Source organism: Zosterops lateralis (assembly GCF_965231275.1).
Source record: "Zosterops lateralis genome assembly, chromosome: 16".
NCBI lineage: Eukaryota > Metazoa > Chordata > Aves > Passeriformes > Zosteropidae > Zosterops > Zosterops lateralis.
Window position 1 is genome coordinate 5,581,953 of NC_139776.1, and position 20,443 is coordinate 5,602,395.

Consider the following 20,443-nt stretch of genomic DNA (forward strand, 5'->3'; position numbering starts at 1 on the left):
TTAAAACCTTGCGGGGAGCAGAAGTGAAGGTGAGAAGAGATGCTTTTGTCATTCATTTTGTTGAAAGGGATTTCACAAATCTCTCAGGGCATGAGGCTGGCAGCGGGAAGAGAAAAGAGGTGCTACACAGAGAGGCAGGGAAGGGGTGGGTGTGGGATGGGAATATCTGGGATGGGCTCAGGCTGGACCAGCCGCAGGTGCCCAGCTCTGTAAAAGCGAGGTGAGGGCAGAAGGGAGAACCTGCCTGGGCAAAAACTCTCTGGAAAGGGGGAGAGGTTGATCCGTGCCTGGGGAATGCAAGGCTGCATCCCCTGGGACAAGCTCTGTGCTCAACACCCTATCTGTGAGAAACAGAGCTGGCTGCCCCTGAGAGGGAGAATCCTTCGTGTGTGGCTGAGGCAGATCTGACAAGGAATTAATAGAATTTGCTAAATTAATTAGCTCATAGAAAAGCGCTGCTGAGACCCTTCCTGATGAGAGCACTCAGCCCATTTTTGGGGTGGTCCCTACCAAGTTTTGGGGTTGTACCTTCCCCCTGCACTTTTGGGAAAGGAGAGATTTGGCTGGTACAAACTGCACCAGCCTGTTGTAGTGTTGATTGTAGATCAACAGCCACATTATTTCCAGGTACTTGCTATTTCAGTTTGCAATCAGAATAATTTTTAAACTATATCTCTTGATATTCCCTGCCAGTACTTGTCATGGAGGGAAAGTGGAGGAGGCAGCACAGGGAGCACTCAGGAAGAGCTGCTGGGGCAATTCTCCCCTTGTTGTCAGCCGTGCCTGTGTGCAGAAACATGAGGCAGCAAAACCCAAACCAGAGCATTTCTGCAGACAGTTATTGATATAAACGTGCACATTCACACTGCAAAATTAGACCAGCAGATGGGTATCTTGTTTGTGGGAATAGCAACTGCTTTTCACAAGGCCAAAACGAAGTTACAGCACCAGAAGGGACAATAACTCTTCGTTACAGATAAAGATCCCAAAGGAACTCACTTGCCGCATCTGTGGGAGAGCTGCTTTAGTCCATAATTGTGGTTTTTGTGCTTAAATCACTGGGCTCTGAGCTCCCCCCAGCTTGGGAGTTGGGGGCTGGGGACAGTGGGCAGCCAGGAGGGGTTTGGATCCCAGCTGCAGCTCTCCTTCAGACATCAGTACACCCCCTAACTTACCTCATGTTCCACTTTCCTTTTCCAGGATAAATACACTTGATCCATCCCAAAGCCTTGTCCAAGGGTCAGCAGCAATGGGAGAAACCAGATGGGAACAGCAACTCTGACAAACTCCTGTCAACTAATAAAAATTTCATAACAGAAGAGTTTAAATGGAAGGAACATTGGTGTTAAGAGATTATTAGTCATTCTCTAAACTAGAGTGGGATGAGTGCCGGAAAATATTTCTCTCCAAATTGGTATGAATAACATGACTAAATAAATCTGATTTTGGTTAGTCTTCCATGGTGTTCTTATTGGATGGATGTTAGAGGAACAAAACTGGGGGGAATATTGGCTCCTGGTGAATGGCTGGGGAAAGTTTGCTGTTTGTATTCAAGAGATGATTTGATCGACTGAAGAATTAGACATCTTTCGTCAGCTACGTAACCAATCTGGGTGAACACAGAGCCCACTGGCTGCTGCAAACAAGGTCCTCAGTATTGCTAATGAACAGGAAAAATTATGGCTGTCTTTAGATAAACCAGTGATGCATTGAGTGAGATTTTCCTCCATCTCCTCTCTTAATTTTTAGAGATTTTTCTCAAAGGCGATTGAGTGAACAAACATCTCACCAGAGTTTTACAGTGTGGCTGAAAGGGCAACCCCATCACAGACCACTCATCCTTGGGGAACCTTTCTCTGTGGAGGATCCATTTGTCACCTTCAGCATCATCACAAGACCCACACAGCCCCTGTCCCTGCAAGAGGGAAGCTCACAGAGGAACCCACATCCCCAAATATAAAGGTATGAAGGGAAAAGTCACTGATAGGGACCAAAGCAAAGCAGCTGTGCCGTGGCACTGAGGGTGCCCCAAGCAGATCAGGGCACAGTTAGGTATTTTTAGGTGCATTTTCCACTTCATTTACATGCATTTATCCTAGCAGCAGCAAGAGCTGAGTGGGTATTTGGGAACCAGCAGTACCTACAGGTGCACAAGAGTGTCAGAGCACCTCTGATACCTCTCCTCACCCTGTGGGTGATGAAGGAGGGGGCTCAGACCCACGACCATCCCTCACCTTCCAGCTGTGCCTGTGTGACTTAGTGAGGGATGCAGAAGGTGTGGGGGGGACTCTCAGTGGGGAGGGGCAGCACAGCTCAGCCCGGGACCTTCTCCCTCCCTCTCTCCCTACACGGGCCGCGCTTTGGGGACCGAGCTGGGGCTAAAAGCTCCTCTCGGTGGGGCCGGGGGCGGTCTGCAGTGACCGGCGGGGAGGGGGCGGGAGTGCAGGGCGGGAGGGGGTGTGTGTACTGGGGTGGGGGTGTGTGTGTCCCGGTGTCCCGGTGTGTTTGTCTGTACCGCTGTGTGCGTGTGTCCCGGTGTGTGCCTGTGTGTCCCGCTCTGTCTGTGTGTCCCGGTGTGTCTGTGTGTCCCGCCGTGTCTGTGTGCCCCTGTGTGTCCGTGTGTCCCGCCGTGTCCGTGTGTCCCACTGTGTGTCCCGGTGTGTCTCTGTGTGTCCGTGTATCCCGGTGTGTCCGTGTATCCCTGTGTGTCCGTGTGTCCCGGTGTGTCCGTGTGTCCGTGTCCCCGTGTGTCCCGGGGTGTTCCGTGGCTGTGCACACACCCCCCGGTGCGGGGAGCGGGGCGGGGGCAGCACCGCCCGGGGCGGGGGGCGCGTCTCGCAGCCGCACACGCGCGGCAGCCCCGGGACCGCCGGCTCCTCCCGCCGCATTAAAAGCGCCAAGTTCCCCGGCGGGGGCCGCGGCGGGTCCGGGCGGTGCTGCCCGGGATGCACCCGAACGCCACGGCCCCGGCCGTGCCCGCGGGGCCGCCGCAGCCGCAGCCCAGCGGCTTCGCCAACGCCTCCAACCGCTCCGACCTGCTCCCCAAAGTGCCCGACGAGGAGGACCTGGACGTCAACACCGACATCTACTCCAAAGTGATGGTCACCGTCATCTACTCGGCTCTTTTCTTGGTGGGCACGGTGGGCAACTCCATCACGGCGTACACGCTGGTGCGGAAGAAGTCGCTGCAGAACCTGCAGAGCACCGTGCATTACCACCTGGCCAGCCTCGCCTTCTCCGACCTCCTCATCTTCCTGCTCTGCATGCCCATCGAGCTCTACAACTTCATCTGGGTCCATCACCCCTGGGCTTTCGGGGGGGCCGTTTGCAAGGGCTACTACTTCCTCCGGGACGCCTGCACCTATGCCACGGCGCTCAACATCGCCAGCCTCAGCGTGGAGCGCTACATGGCCATCTGCCACCCCTTCAAAGCCAAGAGCATCATGTCCCGCAGCCGCACCAAGAAGTTCATCAGCTGCATCTGGATCGCCTCCTTCCTGCTCGCCATCCCCATGATCTTCACCATGGGGCAGATCTACGGCAAGGACCAGGATCCCGATTCCCTCATCTGCACGGCCATCGTGGACACCTCCACGCTGAAGACGGTGATCCAGGTGAGGGGCCGGGGCAGCCTCCTCCTCATCCTCCTCCTCCTCTCCAGGCTGCCCAAACTTTGCGGAGCCGGGCGGGGCAGGAGGGGAGAGGCTGGAGCGGGGACCGGCTCAGGAATGGGGATGTCCCGGGCTCGGCAATGGGGATGTCCCGGGCTCAGGAATGGGGATGTCCCGGGCTCAGGAATGGGGATGTCCCGGGCTCAGGAATGGGGATGACCCGGGCTCGGGAATGGGGATGTCCCGGGCTCAGGAATGGGGATGTCCCGGGCTCGGCAATGGGGATGTCCCGGGCTCAGGAATGGGGATGTCCCCGGCTCGGGAATGGGAATGTCCCCGGCTCGGGAATGGGGATGACCCGGGCTCGGCAATGGGGATGTCCCCGGCTCGGGAATGGGAATGTCCCCGGCTCGGGAATGGGGATGACCCGGGCTCGGCAATGGGGATGTCCCCGGCTCGGGAATGGGAATGTCCCCGGCTCGGGAATGGGGATGACCCGGGCTCGGCAATGGGGATGTCCCTGGCTCGAGAATGGGAATGTCCCCGGCTCAGGAATGGGGATGTCCCGGGCTCGGGAATGGGGATGACCCGGGCTCGGGAATGGGAATGTCCCCGGCTCGGGAATGGGGATGTCCCGGGCTCGGGAATGGGGATGTCCCGGGCTCGGGAATGGGGATGTCCCGGGCTCAGGAATGGGAATGTCCCCGGCTCGGGAATGGGGATGACCCGGGCTCGGGAATGGGGATGACCCGGGCTCAGGAATGGGGATGTCCCCGGCTCGGGAATGGGAATGTCCTGTCGGGACGCCCCGGCCCAGGGCGCGCTCAGGAGGGATTTGGGGAGGGTCCCCTTCCCGCAGCCGCTCCTGCACCGCCACGCTGAGCAGAGACTTGCGGCGGGGTAGATCCATCTCCGTGGTTAATCCGGGCCTGTGTGACCCTCTCCGGAGCTCCCCCTGTCCCTGTCCGGAGCTCCCCTGTCCCTGTCCGGAGCTCCCCTGTCCCTGTCCGGAGCTCCCGGTGCGGCACAGCCCGGGACACCGGCCCCGCTCCGCCGTGTCCCGCCGGGAACTCTCGGGTCCCCCCTCAAATTGAGGTGGCAGATCATGGCCAGAAAGCCCCAAATCTCCTCCCTTTCTCTGCATTTTCTGTATCTCCTTCCCTTCTCCTGGAAAGCGGCCAACAAGTTCAGGGGAAATTAAACCATCTCTCCCCCTCTCCCAGTTCCTTGTGTTGACCCAGAGCCCTTTTCCTCGGTGCAGTGACAGCTCCTGATCTCTGAAAGTTTTGGACACAGGGTGTAGCAGAGGTTTCTGCAAAGGAGCTGCCTGGTGGAGGCCAGAGGCTGCTATTTTTGCTGTTTTGGGGAAAACCGTGGCTGGTTTTAGCAGCCCCTCCTGACTCCAGCACGGCTTTGCCACTCTCCAAACGGTGCTAAATCCAACACGCCCATGCGTGGAAAGGGTTTCAGCATCACCACTTGCCGTGCTCCAGCGCCCTGGCGGGCTGAGGCATTTGTTTACTGGAGCGTTCAGCTTGAAAAATGCAAGAGACACGGAAGGAGGGACAGAAGAGAGCAAGACACCAATCTCCACGGTCCCTTGGCTGCCAGCCTTGCATGTGATAGCTGCTCAATTTTTTATTTGGAACATGAATTTCAGGTGGGGTTAATCAGCGGGCAGTTGGAATTTAAAGCTGCATGTTGTACTGTCGTTGGGATGTTCCCGCACTTGAAGGGAAGGAACTCAAATGGAAATGAATCAGAACCAGTCCTTCCCACTAAAAGCAGGTGAGGGTATGTGCGTTTAGATTTAAGACCAGAGTCGGTAAATGTTTAGACATAAATCTCCCAGTTTCCTCTCTGTACTGTTCCTGTAAACCAAAATCAAGCCCTGACAGGAGCTCTGGATTCCCTCTGCACTTTGTCATGATCCCTGACTTTCATCTGAGGTGGTGAGGGCTGCATTTCTCCTGTAGATGCCTGGAAGGTTTTGTCAGCGGCAGCCCAGTGTACTTAACCCAAATTCTCTGCTCTCTGAGGAGCTGTGAGCCATTTGATTTCAGAACAATGGGACTGAAAAGCATTATTTCCACTCATCTTCCTTCTAGGATTAAACTGATGCTCATTGTTACCATGGTAGGGCTAAAACCAGAGGATTATTTCCTATCCATATCTTTGGAGATTACACTTTCAACAATTCTCAGTGTACCTTATAGTCTTGCAATTATTCAGGCTATACCTTATCCCATTAGCCAAGTCAGGAGTAGGAAGACATGAATGTATTATGTATATGTGAGGTCCACCTGTGGGCTTTTCTTCATATATATATTTAATTAACTAGTGGATTAATTTAAAAGTTAAAAGAAAGAGGCAGCTCTTGGGGGAGAAGGAAGAACCAAACCCCAAACTGTGTCAATCTGCTCCTTCTCAGGGGATCTGGCTGCAAAAGTGGCTGCAAAAGTGGCTTTGCCAAGACAGGAAGGTGGTTTCATGGTTTCACTCCATTCCTCTGAGCACAGGGAAGCATCACACAACGTGAGGCAGGGCCCTGGCCCGGGAGGGCTCTGGAGTGAATAAGCAAAGCAGCTGCAAGGCAGGTTTGGAGTGCGTTAATGGAAACCACGGCACAGCGTGAGCCGGAGCTCTCACGGCGTAAGCTGGGCAGAGGTTTAAAAAAAGACAAATGATGGAAGATCCGGGAGAGAAAGGGCAGTGCTGATGTGGAGCGTGACGTGCAGAGGTCTTGCTGGGTGGCAATCTGGAGCCCTGGTCTTTCGTGGTGGGTTCAAGCTGATTTAGAGCGTCTCTGCATCTCTTTGCATTCATTTTCTGCCTTTAAATTAAGGAGAGCAGTGATGCACTTGCTCGAGCTGGCAAATCGCTTGTAATAAATCACTCAACACATTTCACTCCTATTCCTGTTTGGCAAATGTCTAAAGCAAACTGGCCTTTTTTTTTTTTTTTTAAGCCATTAGTTGTCCAAATGGTTTTATTTGTTGACTGATTGAAAGAAGTTCAAGTTCTGTCCCAGAACATGGCATTGCAACCATTTATATCCTCAGAGACCAGTGTGAGCTATGGTTTTGCTGGGATCTTGACAGGAGAATGATCCTCTCTGAACTGGAACAAGCTTCCTGGAAAAAGTATTTCACAGAATCACAGAATATTCTGAGTTGTATTTGATTGTAGTAATAGAACATCTCTGATTTTGAAAAAGTTCCTCTATATTTGCTTTGAGTATTCGAATTTTAATGGACATTCCTGAGTGAAATTAGACTGAATGTGAACAACCAGGATTCCTTGTAATAATAAAAAAAGTAATTATTCAAACAATACTCAGGATATTTGGTTCTTGCACGTATTAACTTGCACCACTTAAACTCCACAACAACTGTAAGAGGTAATTACTGATATTTTTCTAGCAATTACAAATGGTTCAGGGCAGCATATGATCAGGAGGAGCAGTGAGATGTTCTGCAGGGTGACACTGTGTGTCCCCACGATCCACACACCAGGCACATCTCCCCTCTTGCCATCGAGGCATAAGCCCTGTGTGGCCTCTAAAATGGAATTCTTAGAACTATTTCTCAGCTTGGCTCATCACTGTCCTTGCAGCTGCTTAAATCAGCCTGTGGATCTGGTTTATTATATATTCTCCATTGCCAAGTTTTCGTGTGGCTTCTGCCAGCCAGAGATGTCTGCTTTGGATTTTGGCATCCACGTGGGATCTGGTACCAGGAGTAAATCCATTATAGCCACATTATTTAGGTCTAGTAAACTCTTTAGCTGGCAGACACCCTCTGAAAAGCATCGTTGCCAGTTTTAGGTTCTTTTTCCATGTAGATTAAACACCTCTTAAAGCCATACAAGTAAATTCATGTTGTCATGGCACTCCAGCTGGAGGAGGTTTTAAAGCTCCTCGTTGTGGCAGCAATAGATATCAGAGTTCTGGGGCAGGATGAGAGGTTTTCCCTGTTCACTTGTGAATCTGTGCCTGTGGGGTTGGCTCTGGAACCAGCTCCCTCAAAACAGGATCCCACTGAGTGTCCTGATCTACCATGTGCAGCCCTGTGTGCCATTAACATTGCACAGTCTCTGCTTTGATTTTCAAAAAGCTCTGAATTTTACTTGCCAGATGCAGTGCAAATTGATTTCCCTGCTTATTACTTTCTTGCCTTCATACCTGTTTTCTGGAGAGTCACAGAAACAGTCACAGCAGAACCTGGGGAAAGAGAGGAAGCTGAAGGAAGCACCTGCAATCCTTGTGCACTGTCCATCCCCACACACAGAGTGGGCAGCTCCTCAAACAAAAATCCCAGGATTTCATCTGAGCCTGGACTGGTCACATGTGGAGCTGGGTGTGGGTCTTGGCACCCCCAAAATTCACAGGGGAAGATGTTTTCCCACTGGTGTGGCACAGCCTGTGCTTGGGTGGCTCTGCTGCAGAATGTCCCCCAAGTGACAGCAAGTGCCTGGGTAGAGTGTCTGACACATGCTAATGTTTTATTGGCATGGACAGCTGGTGTGATCCCATTTATTAAAACACATGGCAGCAGGCCCTGCTCCTCCAGAAACTGCCACAGCTCCAGCAGCTCCAAGTTGCTCATTTGTTAGGGCAGCACATGGGGAACTCCTCTGGACCTCCTCACCCTTTTGAAGGACCTCTGGTGGGCTGTGGGTCTGCTCTGCCTCAGCCCACCCTGTGTGGCTGCAGCTCACCCATCCCTCCAGAGCCCTTGTTTAATATGTTTTATGAAGCCTGCTCACAGTCTGGATGATTTGTAGAGTAAATAACTCTGCACATGAAATAACTGTTCACCCTAGTGGCTCCTCAGCTTTATTTCTGCTTACATTTCTTCATGAAATGCCTTTGAAGGGACCTGCTAAAGAGCCTCAGGTGTGAAGGGGATGGAAAGGAAGGACCAGGAGTCTTGACATCCATTACCATGCTCCCTACACTCTTCTAAGGTCTTCTATTCTATTTCAATTAAGTTTGAGAGGCTCACAGAGTTATTAATTCCATGTATGATGTTGCAAACACTCCCTTACACTTTCCTCTGGTGAGGAGCACCTTGGCAGGGTGGTGGGATGTTCTCACTGTCCTGGTGCTGTGGAAGGAAGGGCCCTCCCCATCATCAGATCTGTGATGCCAAGTAGATAAACATGACAAACATTTCTCTATATTATGTGAAAATAGCAAGCCATAAAACCAAGTGGCTGAATCCTCTCCAGGTTTGCTGGCAAATCCTATCCAGGATTAGTCAGTGGTTCAGGAATCCTGTGTTTATATGGTATTGACTAAAGGAATTGAAGCTGATTTTTCTTCCTTAAGTCACAGCCAAACTCCTACTCTGGCTTTTAATACCAGTGCTGTTCTAAATCACTGACTACACCAGAGAGGTCCTGGGGACCACTGAGCCCTCTCATGGCACCACAAGGGGCACCTTTGTGGCAGGACAGTGTCCCATCAGGTCACGGTGCTGCCACATCCTCAGGTAGACAAGAAAATTTAGCTATTGGGGTATAAATGTGTCTGGATCCATCCCCACAGTGGTGGAGAGGGACCCCGCCCCAGCAGAGATGCCCATCTGTTGTGGTGGGAGCATCCCTAAAAAGCTGCCTGTTTTTCATGGACTATTCAGGGAACCCAGGGCTTTAACTCAGCATATGCACGACAGCCCAGCCTGCCTAATCCCAGCCCGTTTACACTCTGCTCTGTCTCGCAGCTAGATCTAATTTAAATAAGCTCTTGTGCTCGTTGCTTTACATAACCACTTGGCCTGCTGTGTTTTGCCAGTTCTTACGTAATTTCTCCTCTTTCCCCCCCCCACAATTGATTTTAATTCATTTGATTTCTTTTTCCCTCCCCCTTCCCAAGATGTCAGCTGGAGAGATAATAAAAAAATGAGGAAATGTGGCCAATCGATTTTGCTCTTAGGTTTTCCTCTTACCAGCAGTTTGCGAAGGCAGAAGAGATGAAGGTAATCTTGTGGTTGCTTTTCCCAGAGAAAAAAAAAAAATCCAAAAACCTTCATCTGCCTTTAATCTTTCAGATCATTTAAAACAGCTATTTAATTGTCATTCCCCCCTCCTTTCCCTTGAAGACTTTCACTCTCTGTGCAGCATCTGCTCGAGACTCACAGATGGTACTTTTGCTTCCTGACGTTCAGAAACGCTCCTGTGTCCTGCCCAAGGCAGGCAGGGTGGGTAACATCCCCCCGTGGGACACAGGGGTGCCTGGGTGGGGGACAGAGGGGAATTTGGGCTTCCATGGTGTCCCCATGGCTTTTTCCCTGCTGTGAAATTGCCCCTTGCTGAGGCCACGGGACAGTGAGTGAGCAAAGGGCTGGGCTGACAAGGTGGGAGGCCTGAGCCTTGCAGCAGAGAACATTAAATGCCAAACCCATCAGTCCCAGTGCTGACACCCCTCCTTTCCCTCACATTAAGCAGCTGGATCTGGGTTTTTACATTCCCAGCCTGTCTGGTTGCTCTTTGCCCTCCAGGACAGGCTGCTCTCACCGTGTGAAGCCGGAGACACCTCCAATGCCCAGCTCACTCCTTGTGCTCCACTAACATCTCCCCCAAGTCTTGCTTCCCATGGATACCATTTCTTCTATCCAATTGCAAAGTCTCTTGGGTGTGGGATTAAAAAACCCCCTAAACATATAATGGTGATAAATCAGTTGAGCTGATGAGCTATTTGGGGTAAAAAGGTAGTGATGGTGGAGCACAAACCCTGGGTGGGGAGCAAATTTCTGACCTGCCAGTTCATTCCCAGTACTTTTCTGCATTCACTCATTTTCTTGTATAGGAGGAAAATATTAGGGAGCTAAATTGGTATCCCATTATTCAAGTGCCTTGTCTGTGGAGGTCCATCCTCCTCCTCCCTCCCTGAGGTAGCAGAAACTCATCATCAACCCTGCTCCTGCCAGGACAGAGGGTGCTGTGGCACAGGGCTCTGCTGTGTGGCTCTCACCCTCGGCCTTTGGAGAGGATGCATCTGCTGGGCTGGAGGAGCTGCTCACCTGCAGGTGGTTTCAGCATGTGAGATTTGCTCCTCATCTCCCGTGGCTTTTTCACTTCAGTAATTCTCAGTGCACAGTGCACTGCTGGGCACGGCTCCATGGGGGCTTTTCCTCTCCCGGGGAAAGAAAGGTAGAATGGACAAGGTCTTTGTAGTTGAACTTTTTTTCCTTTGAGGAAAAGTTCAGTGAGGTTTCTTTGAAGCTTTTGTGTTCTCATGGGCTAGGGGCAATTGTCAGCTGAAGACAGGAATCAAAGAGATGAGATTCTCCTAGTAGAAATGAAAAAAAAACCAACAAGGGAAAAAAATGTAAACTTTCATAAAGCCAAATACTTTCATAGTATTTGAAAGAGGGAAAAAAAAGCATCTATTTTATGCAAAATACTCATGAAAAAGCTGGGAGTACCTCTGAACTGAAGAGTCATGGGCAGAGCAGAAAGCATGTTCAGAATCACTAAATCAGGGAGGGAAGGGAGGGGCAGAGGCCGTGCCCTGGGTTGGGTGGCTCATGGCTGTGCTGTCACCTGCTGCCAAGGTTCATCCATGGATGTCCCTGCTGCCTCCTCCTCCTCCTGGTCCCCTCCTGCCAGGCTCAGCCTGAGCTGCTCCCTGCTGCCTTGGCTCTGCTCTCAGGGCTTTGTGGGGTGTCAGGCAGCCAGAGGAGGAGAAATCTCACCCTTTAATCATCCCATTTTCTTCCTCCTTTAACCCTGAAAAAAGAGGTTCATCACCTTACCAGCTTCACCCAGCCCTGGCAGCAGGGACCTGCTGCAGATCTGCCACCAGCACTTGGATGCAGGATGACATCTGGCTCAGCAGACCCCGACTTTTGATCAGGACTCCAAGGAGCTAATTAATATAGTCACTGCAATGCCACATCCTATTAATTATAGCTTAATCAAGAACAAAGGATGTCTGCACTGCTGAACCAAGTAAATGTGGTCTTAATATGTGGCAGGACTTTCGTACCACCTTGTTCCCTTGGAGAATTTGTTTAATAAGTCCATAACTATTTGAATATGTTCAATAAGAAATTAACCCACTTTCCCCTCCTATTCAATGATTTTTTCAAAACCATCTTATAAAAATGCAGCCCACACAGCTGCTGGGAAAGTTTAACTCATTACTCGCATCACTATTGATTCCTCCTGCAAAGACCTTACATTCTATCCCCACGGGGGTAATTTATACATTTTAATATATCCATTTAATTCCAAAAAAGAAACTTAATCTTTTGAGTTTCCCATGTCTCATTTCTTATTGCTGTCAGTCAAGGGCTTGTGACACTTTCATACTTGTTCCTTAAATCCAAGTGTGTCAAGTTTGATAAAGCATTGTAGGCAGAAGAAGGATAGGTTTGCACTAATAAAGAGATTATTTGACCTCAAGGTACAATGATGGGGAGCTCTGTGTGCCCCAAACACTTAATAGACTGCAGTCACTAACCCAAGGAGTAAACTCTGCCTCAGGCTTGTCTCCCTCACAGCTTTCAGGTGTTTCCTGGCCAGTGCAGGATGGAAAAGCACTTGAAAAGGAAACAAGAAAAGGCAGGGATTTGGCCAGTAAGTGTCTCAGAGTGCAGCAGTCCAGAGGGGCTGGGCACATGGCCAGCCTGGCACTCTGAACACGGCCTGGAGACCAAACTGTGCCAGGAAACAAACCCTGTAATACCTGAGGCTCCATGAGGCTGAGAGGAGCTACAGAAGAGAAAATCAGAGAGGAAAAGAAGCAATAAAATAACCAAAAAGTTCACTTCTCCTTTGGGATAAGTCCTTTTTTTTTCTCCCTTGAAAGTCTAATTGAATTTTCTCTGCTCCCATCCTCAGCAGCCCAAGGGGAGGCTCCAGCACAGCCTCCTGCCTGCTCAGCCTTTATGAAGAAAATCCATAAGCAGAGTGTGGGGATGGGGAGAGGGAAGCAAAAGTGTCCACAATACTTCCAGGACTCATAGACCTTGTGCTGATACTATTAACCTCACAAAACAGGTCAATTTTCCCCAAAAAAAGAGTTTCTCAGGGCAGCAATGATGGAACTTGCCACCATTTTTCCCTTCAGCAAGTCATGCAGATGAGCAGAGCTGCACAGTCCACTGTTAGCAGCTCTCCCACTTGGGGCTGCAGTCAACAGGGGGACAGTGTTTGACTTAAATATGGCCTTTAATTTATTTATAACTGCATATCCACCACTCAGTATCATATTTAATGCAAATAACTTTCAAGTGAAATCCCCACTGAGAGGCACATTATGAAGATTAACAGCCTGGCTTTTCTATTACTCTGGTTTATACACTGTGGATTTGTGCCCTGTGCTTTGTAGGCAAGTGCTGGCAATATTTGAGTCCAAAAATCTATAGCTGAACCTGCTGTTTTGCAAAAATCAGTGCCTGAGAGCCTGTTTGTGATTCCACAGCCAAAGAAAAGGGCTGGAGGCATGAAAACCTCTGGGAAATGCTGACATCCAGGTAGGTGAGAATCTAGAAAGGCTATTTTTGCTGATCACACAACAGGGCATTGGAGAGGAGTTTACTTCTTTTAATCAAATAACCCACTTTTCTTTTAAACAGGCTGTCAGGAAAATAATTCTCGCCAAGTTTAAGGTGTTACTGAACATATTCTCATGCCCTGAAATTATCTGGAGCTGGTTTATTCCTTTGGATCTTTGTATGGTAAATTTGTCAGCTGTAATGCCATGGGCCCAGCACTCCATTATGGAATTTTTTAATAGCTTTGCCTGGGTTTGTGTCTGTTTTGGGTCTTTTCTTCCCACTGTTCACCTTTCATGGTGGAGGAGGAGAAATGTGACCAACATCAGACTGCAAAATGTGGCCAAAGGTGTTTGCTGCCACTTGTTCCCTGTGCCATCATACAGATCCTGCCTCTGTCACTGCTGCACTTGCTGCTGGCTGAGAGCTTGTCTCTTGTGGCAGAGGGGAAGGGAAACATCTCCCCTCCTTTCTCCAAGAGGGAGTCAAGCAGTGATGAGACTCCCAGGGGCAGCTGAGGCTTGAGGGCAGCGTTGGAGTATCAGAAGGGAATGACCAGCCCAGCTTGAACTGGAGAGGGGGCAGTGCAATGGCAGCAGGGCCAGAAACTCTGCCTCATCTGATGGTTGTTTTCCAAGGGCATCCTGGAGCCAAGGAAATACCATTTATTCTTTAGTATCTAGCAAGAAAGGGAGTCTGTTTGAAGACAGAGCGCTAGCAGCTGCAATAGTCATTTTTCTGAGTCAAAGGAAACAGCAGACGCCTATTAGACCTTGTGTTACTGCTGAATACTCTGCAAAAAGCTAAGGGAATTTCCATCTGAGCTCCATTATGAGTGCATTTTCCCTCAGTTCATCACAAGCTAAAGTATGGGGGTGTCACCAACACCAAGTGTGTCCCAGGGCAGTGCTCGCAGTGAGAACAAAACCACAATTACCCAAAGAAAAGGGCTTTTCCAAGGGGCCAGGACAGACAGGGGATAATAACAGCAAAACAGAGAGGCTTTGGCTCCCAGCACCCACTGCCCAAGCTCAGCTCCCAGCCACAAACCCTCCCTGCTTCTCCCAGATCCCATCAGATCCCACTGGTGCTTCCTATATTGTCCTCTGCCACCAAGGTTTCAGCTTGGTGCAATCCCTTGCCACCCTGCTCTTCCAATTCCCCCTCTGTAGGGTGGTCCCCACTGCATGAGGGGCAGGCTGGCAGCTCCAGGAGATGCTTGGAAGGAAGAGGAGTGTTTCAGGCTAAAAACAGGGATGGGGCTTTAGGATGGAGCTGTGCCTGAGGGAGCTGCTCTGCTTTTTTATGAGAAAGAAGAAGCCTCGTGCTCTGCAGTGATATTAATGTTAGGGGTCCTGCAGGAAAAGAGGAGGAAGATGAAGTATGGCAGGAGCCATTTATTTTTGAGAATGAGATGCCAGCTGCATTACTGCTGTGCACTTCTGTCTCTTCCCAGCAAATGAGTCTCCCAGCCCTGTCCCTCCCTGCCTCCCCTCGTTCCTCTACGAGGGGCTGGAGATGTGATCTGCTTTATCAGGGGGAGATGAGGCAGGTCTTTCCCTTTCATGATTGCTTTTATCTTTCCTCTCCCCCTTGTTATTCAGTGGAGCTACTGCAAGGGAGACTGTTACAAATACAGTGAACAGCCAGAAATAAAGCTTGCTGGTGTCTTCATTATTTTAAAAAGAGTGTGTTTGGGAGAAGGAAAATCACTGGTCATACCCCAGAGGTTTTCTCATATCATGTAGAGCTGTGCTAAACTTCATCCCTTAAATATTGCCCAGGAAAAAGTTGCTTTTAAGGGCCCTCAGGAGCTGCCCCCTCATCGCGAGGTTATGTCTCTGCTCTTGCATAAACCAAGTTCAAACAATGTTTTTGTTTTCTGCTCCAAAGGTGGCTGCTTTTTCCCCCCATGAAATAATGGAAAATTTTTTTAAACTCATCAACTATTTAGGGAAAAATGCAATTTACTCGGTTTCAATTAGAAGAAAACACCCAAAGCAATAAAAAACCCACTGGCAGCCTGTAAGAAGTAGCAGCAAAGAGGCAAGGGCAGAAACAGGGCAAGAAATGACAGTTTTATAAACCTCCTGCTGCGTAGGGATAGAAGAGGTCTTTGTGCCTGCAAAACAAAACTGTTTTTTCTTGAAAGCAACTATTGACTGGAGCTCTACAACTGCAGCTGGAGCTGTGCAAGGCAGCCACACGCCTGCAAACAGACTGACTTCCTCCCCACTGAATTCAGGAGAGACAGGCAATGCTTTCCCTCGGTGCTCTAAATCAAAGCTGTGCTCTTAAATTCAAGGGAAAAAAAACCCCAAAACATTCCAGGTGGATTTTCAGGAGAAGGAGTTAGTTCAGGTGATTTGCATGACTTCCTTTTTTTTTTTTCCCCCCAAGTTTCACAAGGGTGCAGTGCCAGGTGCCTTTTGCTGGGGCTGTGTCTGTCAGGGTGCAGTGCCTGATTTTCCCTGTGGATTTGCAGTAACACCTTTCCTGAGGCAGCCCCATGGCAGATGAGAGCAGCTCGCTCAAAAGGCCACGGGCATCGATCGGGCTGCAGAGATGATCTTGACTTGTGACCGGTGGGTACTCTTGAGACAAGATTGAAACACAGCTGAAAATCTTCTGGGCATTAATTCCATTTCAGCATTGGGCTTCTTTCTTCTTTGGGAGGCTGGTCCACACCTCTGTTCCTGACACTTTTGAGGGTCAGTCCTGCTCCCAGGCAGTGAGTGATAGGATGAGGTGAAACAGCCTTGAATTACACCAGGGGAGGGGCAGCTTGGATGTCAAGAAAAATTTCTATACTGAGTGGCTAAGCAATGATGATTCTATGAAAACCTAATAGTTAGCAGCTTTCTCTCTATTTCTGTCCTAAAATTCTGACAAATTTCTAAGTGCACTTGAAAATCCTGCTTGTTCTCCATGGAGCCATCACATTGAGCAACCAGATCCTCCTCTCCCAGTCCAGCATCCTCAGGAGCAGTGCTGCTCTCCCCTGTGCCTGGGGCCTCTCAGGTCAGCATCTCAGCAGCAGGGAAACCAGTCAGGTGGAGAAAGAGTCTTTTTGCCTGGCTGCCTTCACTTACAAACAGACACCAGTCCCAAGGAGGGGGTTGGTGTTGAGGTGGGGAGAAGCTGGTTTTCCTCCTCAGAGCTGGGTGATGCCAGTGCTCAGGAATCATCCAGGAATGGGTTTGGCAATTAAAGATCTCCTCACCAGTGGTGAATCACAGAATCACAGGATGGTTTTAGTTGGAAGGGACCTAAAGACCATCTTGTTCCAACCCCCTGCTGTGGACAGGGACAACTTCCACCAGGCCAAGTTGCTCCAAGCCCTGTCCAACCTGCCCTGGGATACTGCTGTGCCCAGAATCCCAAGAGGCTGATGGGGACAAAATCCACCAGCCCTTTCTGGGAATGAACTTGATGAAAATTATTACCAGCAAACATCAAGAAAGAAGCCTTGAAAAATTGCTTTCCAGGCTGTGGCAGTGCTTGTTTTGACAGAGTTTTCATGCCTTCATTCGATATTCCATTGAAGCTTTGCTGGAGATAAGTGATCTCATAGAAAACAGGGCTTTTGTGTCTGGTCACAAAGAATGATTTGCAAAGACTGCTGAGGGAAGTGGAGTACTTATCCAGGGAGACAAGAATTTCAGCTGAAAATAATCATGGCTTTTTCATTTATAATTCTAGCTGCAACTTGTTGGAAATCTGCCTCCATCCAAGCTGACTGGGGTGGAAATGGGGCAAACCAGTGATAAAATATGGACTGGTCACCCTTAAGAAAACAACTTGTTCCAAGACTTACTCACAAAATGCTTTCAGCTTCTCTTTCTGCTCACAACGTGGTGTGCACCAAAACCTGGGATGTTTTTAGGAGCACATGGTTAAGGCTGTAATGTGGATGTGGAGATGCTGCCCTGCCAACCTGTCACTGCTGTTGGGTGAAGTTTTGTGTTAAAGTTGTTTTAAGGTGAACGAGACAAACTTGCCTGGAGCACCAGCACCAAGCCCAGCAAAAAATGGACTGATTAAATAAACTGCGATTTCCCTGTTATTAGTGCTGTTTGGATAACTTTGAAATGCTTATTTTTTCAAAGTAAATGAATTACATAACCCTTTCCCCTATTTTTGGCTCAAGAAGGAGTCAGTGAATTTTCTGTTTCAGAGCAGAACATTTGTGCTTTTCACCATGATTCAGGGAACAGTTTTTCAGTCTGAAACTGGTGTGTGGATGATTCACAGTGACACATTTTGTGTTGGCAGCAGGCCCCACCTCAAAAGCCTCGATGCACCATGTGGTCTGGGCTGTGCCTCTCCAAACTTTGGGCTTGAAGCTGCACTGAGTCTGGGGGAACCAGGCTGATCCCTGGACCACAGCAGAGTGCAAGCTGGCACCAGAACTGGTCTGTGACAGCCTTTCTTGTCAGAGTAGATCCTTATACTCGTGAAAAGTCTCATGTGCTGTTTTACTTCCAGTTTTCCCTTTCTTTTGTTCTACTTTCCATCATGGTCTACATGTTCTCCCTCATTTTTGATGCTTTCTGGGCATCTTTTGGTTTGAAGCTCTGGGGCTTTTTTTTTCTTCTTCTTTTTTTTAAGCAAAACAAGCAAGGTTGGAGTGTGGGCTGGGTCTGCTTCCCAGAAGGCTGTGCTTGCTGCACTGGAAGGAAAATAATCTCCCACCTTAGCTGTCCCTGGCTTCCATCACTGAAAGTGAAAAGAGATGGAATGGTGCAAAAAGTGTTGTGGAAACTGTGCTGTTTAACTCTCCCTTTAGAGTGTGATCCATCAGAGTAATTACATGCAGCTAAGGAACCTCAGACTGCTGCAACAATGGAGTTCTCTTGTAGCTTTTCTATTTCCAGTTAATTAAAATGTTATTGTTTCATTGACGTTAGTTTGCATTTTAAATAAGGAGATAGGGACAGAGTGGCTGATTGGTAACTTATTCTCTGTGTGAGTAAAGATTAGCATTAATCACCCTGTCATTCTTGTGCTTTCCCCTTCCTAATGCATCTCAGACATCAAATTGCAAAAGAAGGGGAGAAAGAAGCTGGGGTTTGATGCCACTGATTAATTTCCTCTGTTGGGTGTCAGGAGGGGAAGGTGAGATGCCTTTGCCCACTGCCTGGGTGGTCACTGTCTGCACAAGCTGTATTTTGAGGAGTGAAGGAATGTTCATCCCAAAACAAAGCTCTGCTTTGGAACTTCATGGGCTTCCATCTCCTCTTGCCTTTATTTTTTGCTGTGTTTTATCATCTGCCTCTTCATTGTGTCAAGAGAGGGCAGGGAGGAGAGCAAGGCTGAGCATGGGTGGAAACATCCCTATTGGAAATGTAACTTGAAATAACCTCCATTAAAATGTGCTGTGGCTCAGCAGCACCTCAGAGCCATAATTTGCTCCCAAAACAGCCAGGATGCAGCAGGCACCATCCCCAGCACCCTGAGGAGGCTCAGGCTCCACCAGCCCTCCCCACTCCCTGGCCACAAAGCCCCTCAGCCATGGGGACAGTGCTCAGTGGAGGTTTGGGCACAGCAGTTGGGACCAGAGGGGTGACACCCAGCCCAGCTGGGGATGAAGGGAGGATTGAGCTGAAATTCTGGCCATTTAAACCCCCCCTGCTCCAAGGGTTTCTGCAGCCCTGGAGCACGTGTGCTTTTGGAAGGTATTTTTAGCAAACTTCAGTTTGCTGAGGGTCACAGGGAAGTAGAGCATCAGCATCTAGAGGAGCTGTCATTCCACTTCCAGTCTTGCAGGAGTAACACATTGACTTATTTATGAGAGCAGTCAGCTCCCCCTCTCCCTGTGTGTAACAATCTGCTTTACCTCTCCCAGCTCAGAGAAATAATTTTATTGTCAACCATTCTGTGCCTTTAATAAAACCTTTAAACAAGTTAAGGGAGCTTTGAGGGAAATGGAAATGTTCCCAGATTTTATTTTATTTTATTTTTTCTTTCTTTCTAAAAGAACCTACTCTTTCACTGTCTAAACCAGTGAGCACTAATCACTGCTCTGGCCAAAAGGAGGGGGAGGAAATTACTTATTTTACAAGACAACATCCAAACACTTTGTGCCCAGTAGGAGAAGCTTAATCTGTTAGCTGGAAAATGCCCGTGTCAAGAATGACTAATCTGAGACCAAATGATACCTGGAAAATGAAGATATTCAATCCTCCCTGCAGAGAAAGATCCATCAAAATGAAAGGACAGGCTGTTTCCTCCTCCTTTGTTTCAGTCCAGATGAACTTTCTTCATTTCTACACTTTTTTTTCTGGATAAAGATGGAAGAAGCAAAATACTCTGAAGGCTTTGGTAGTTCATATGGAAAACAAAGTTGCCTCAGATGCTGAGCCTCACAAAAGCACTGATGCTTTGGGAGAAATCTTGACCTTCTCTCCATGGCAGGAACCCAGAGAAAAGCTGGGTCCAGATGAGATCAGAGCAGGTGGGGGATCCCCAAGGACTTGGTGCTCCCAGTGCTCATGGGCTGCAGTCAGTGCTTCTCCTTCCTCCTCCCTTCCCACTGGAGATGTTCCTTCTGCAGGTGGCAGAATGATGGGCTCTGTGGTTTCATAGTGAGCTAATTTGTTTTCAAAGGAGAAAAGGAAGCTTGGGTCAAACCAAGAAGTTTGAGTTAAGAAACTTATCAGGGATGAGTAAACAAAGCAATTAATGTGGGGTTGACCTACAGCACTTTTTTGTGTGCAAATTAAGCTTCTAGTTTGAGCTGAGGTGGATCACTTTGCTTCATTTTGGGCTTATAACCCATCTTTTTTTTTCTTTAGTTTAGGACAATTCTGAAATAAAGCAGAAGTTCAGCATATTTTCTTATTTAATATTTTGAAACGAAATGTGTTAGTGTTTCCAGGGAGAAAACAACTGTTTATCTGAAAACACTGAAATAGTTCAACATTTCCCCCTTTTTTGTCAGTACTGTATATTGAATTATTACAAGTAGCTTTTGGTTTCCTTCCAAAAATCCATTTTGCATCAAATTCACCACTCTCTTAAGGAGATTATTTGTCTATAACTCTGCATTCCTAAGCAAGAGCTGTGTCCTGAGCCTCCAGGTTTGTAACTCCTCATCCTTTTGCCTCAGCCTTTGTGGGGTGACTGGTTGAACTGCAGGAGCTTCAGCCAGGGACCTACAGAAGTACAAGCACAGGATTTTATCCTCAATTTAGAGGTTTCATTCTGCAGAAGGGGTCCAAAAACACACTGCAAAAGGTGTTAGAGCAGCTCCAAGTTGTAGCAGATATTCAAAGCTCATAACACAGGTAGAGGACATTTCTAGGGCCACAAGATTTGCTTTTA

General features: G+C 48.7%; 1 protein-coding gene across 1 annotated transcript in view; it reads left to right on the forward strand.

The window, feature by feature from the left end:
- Window positions 1–2,945: 2,945 nt before the first annotated feature.
- The window catches only part of NTSR1 (neurotensin receptor 1), a gene marked incomplete at both ends in the record, with an annotated part of 51,819 nt that continues 34,321 nt past the window's right edge, over window positions 2,946–20,443 (forward strand). The window contains one exon of the mRNA XM_083873435.1: window positions 2,946–3,614. Coding sequence (XP_083729561.1) covers window positions 2,946–3,614 — 669 coding nt within the window. The remainder of the gene's footprint in view (window positions 3,615–20,443) is intronic.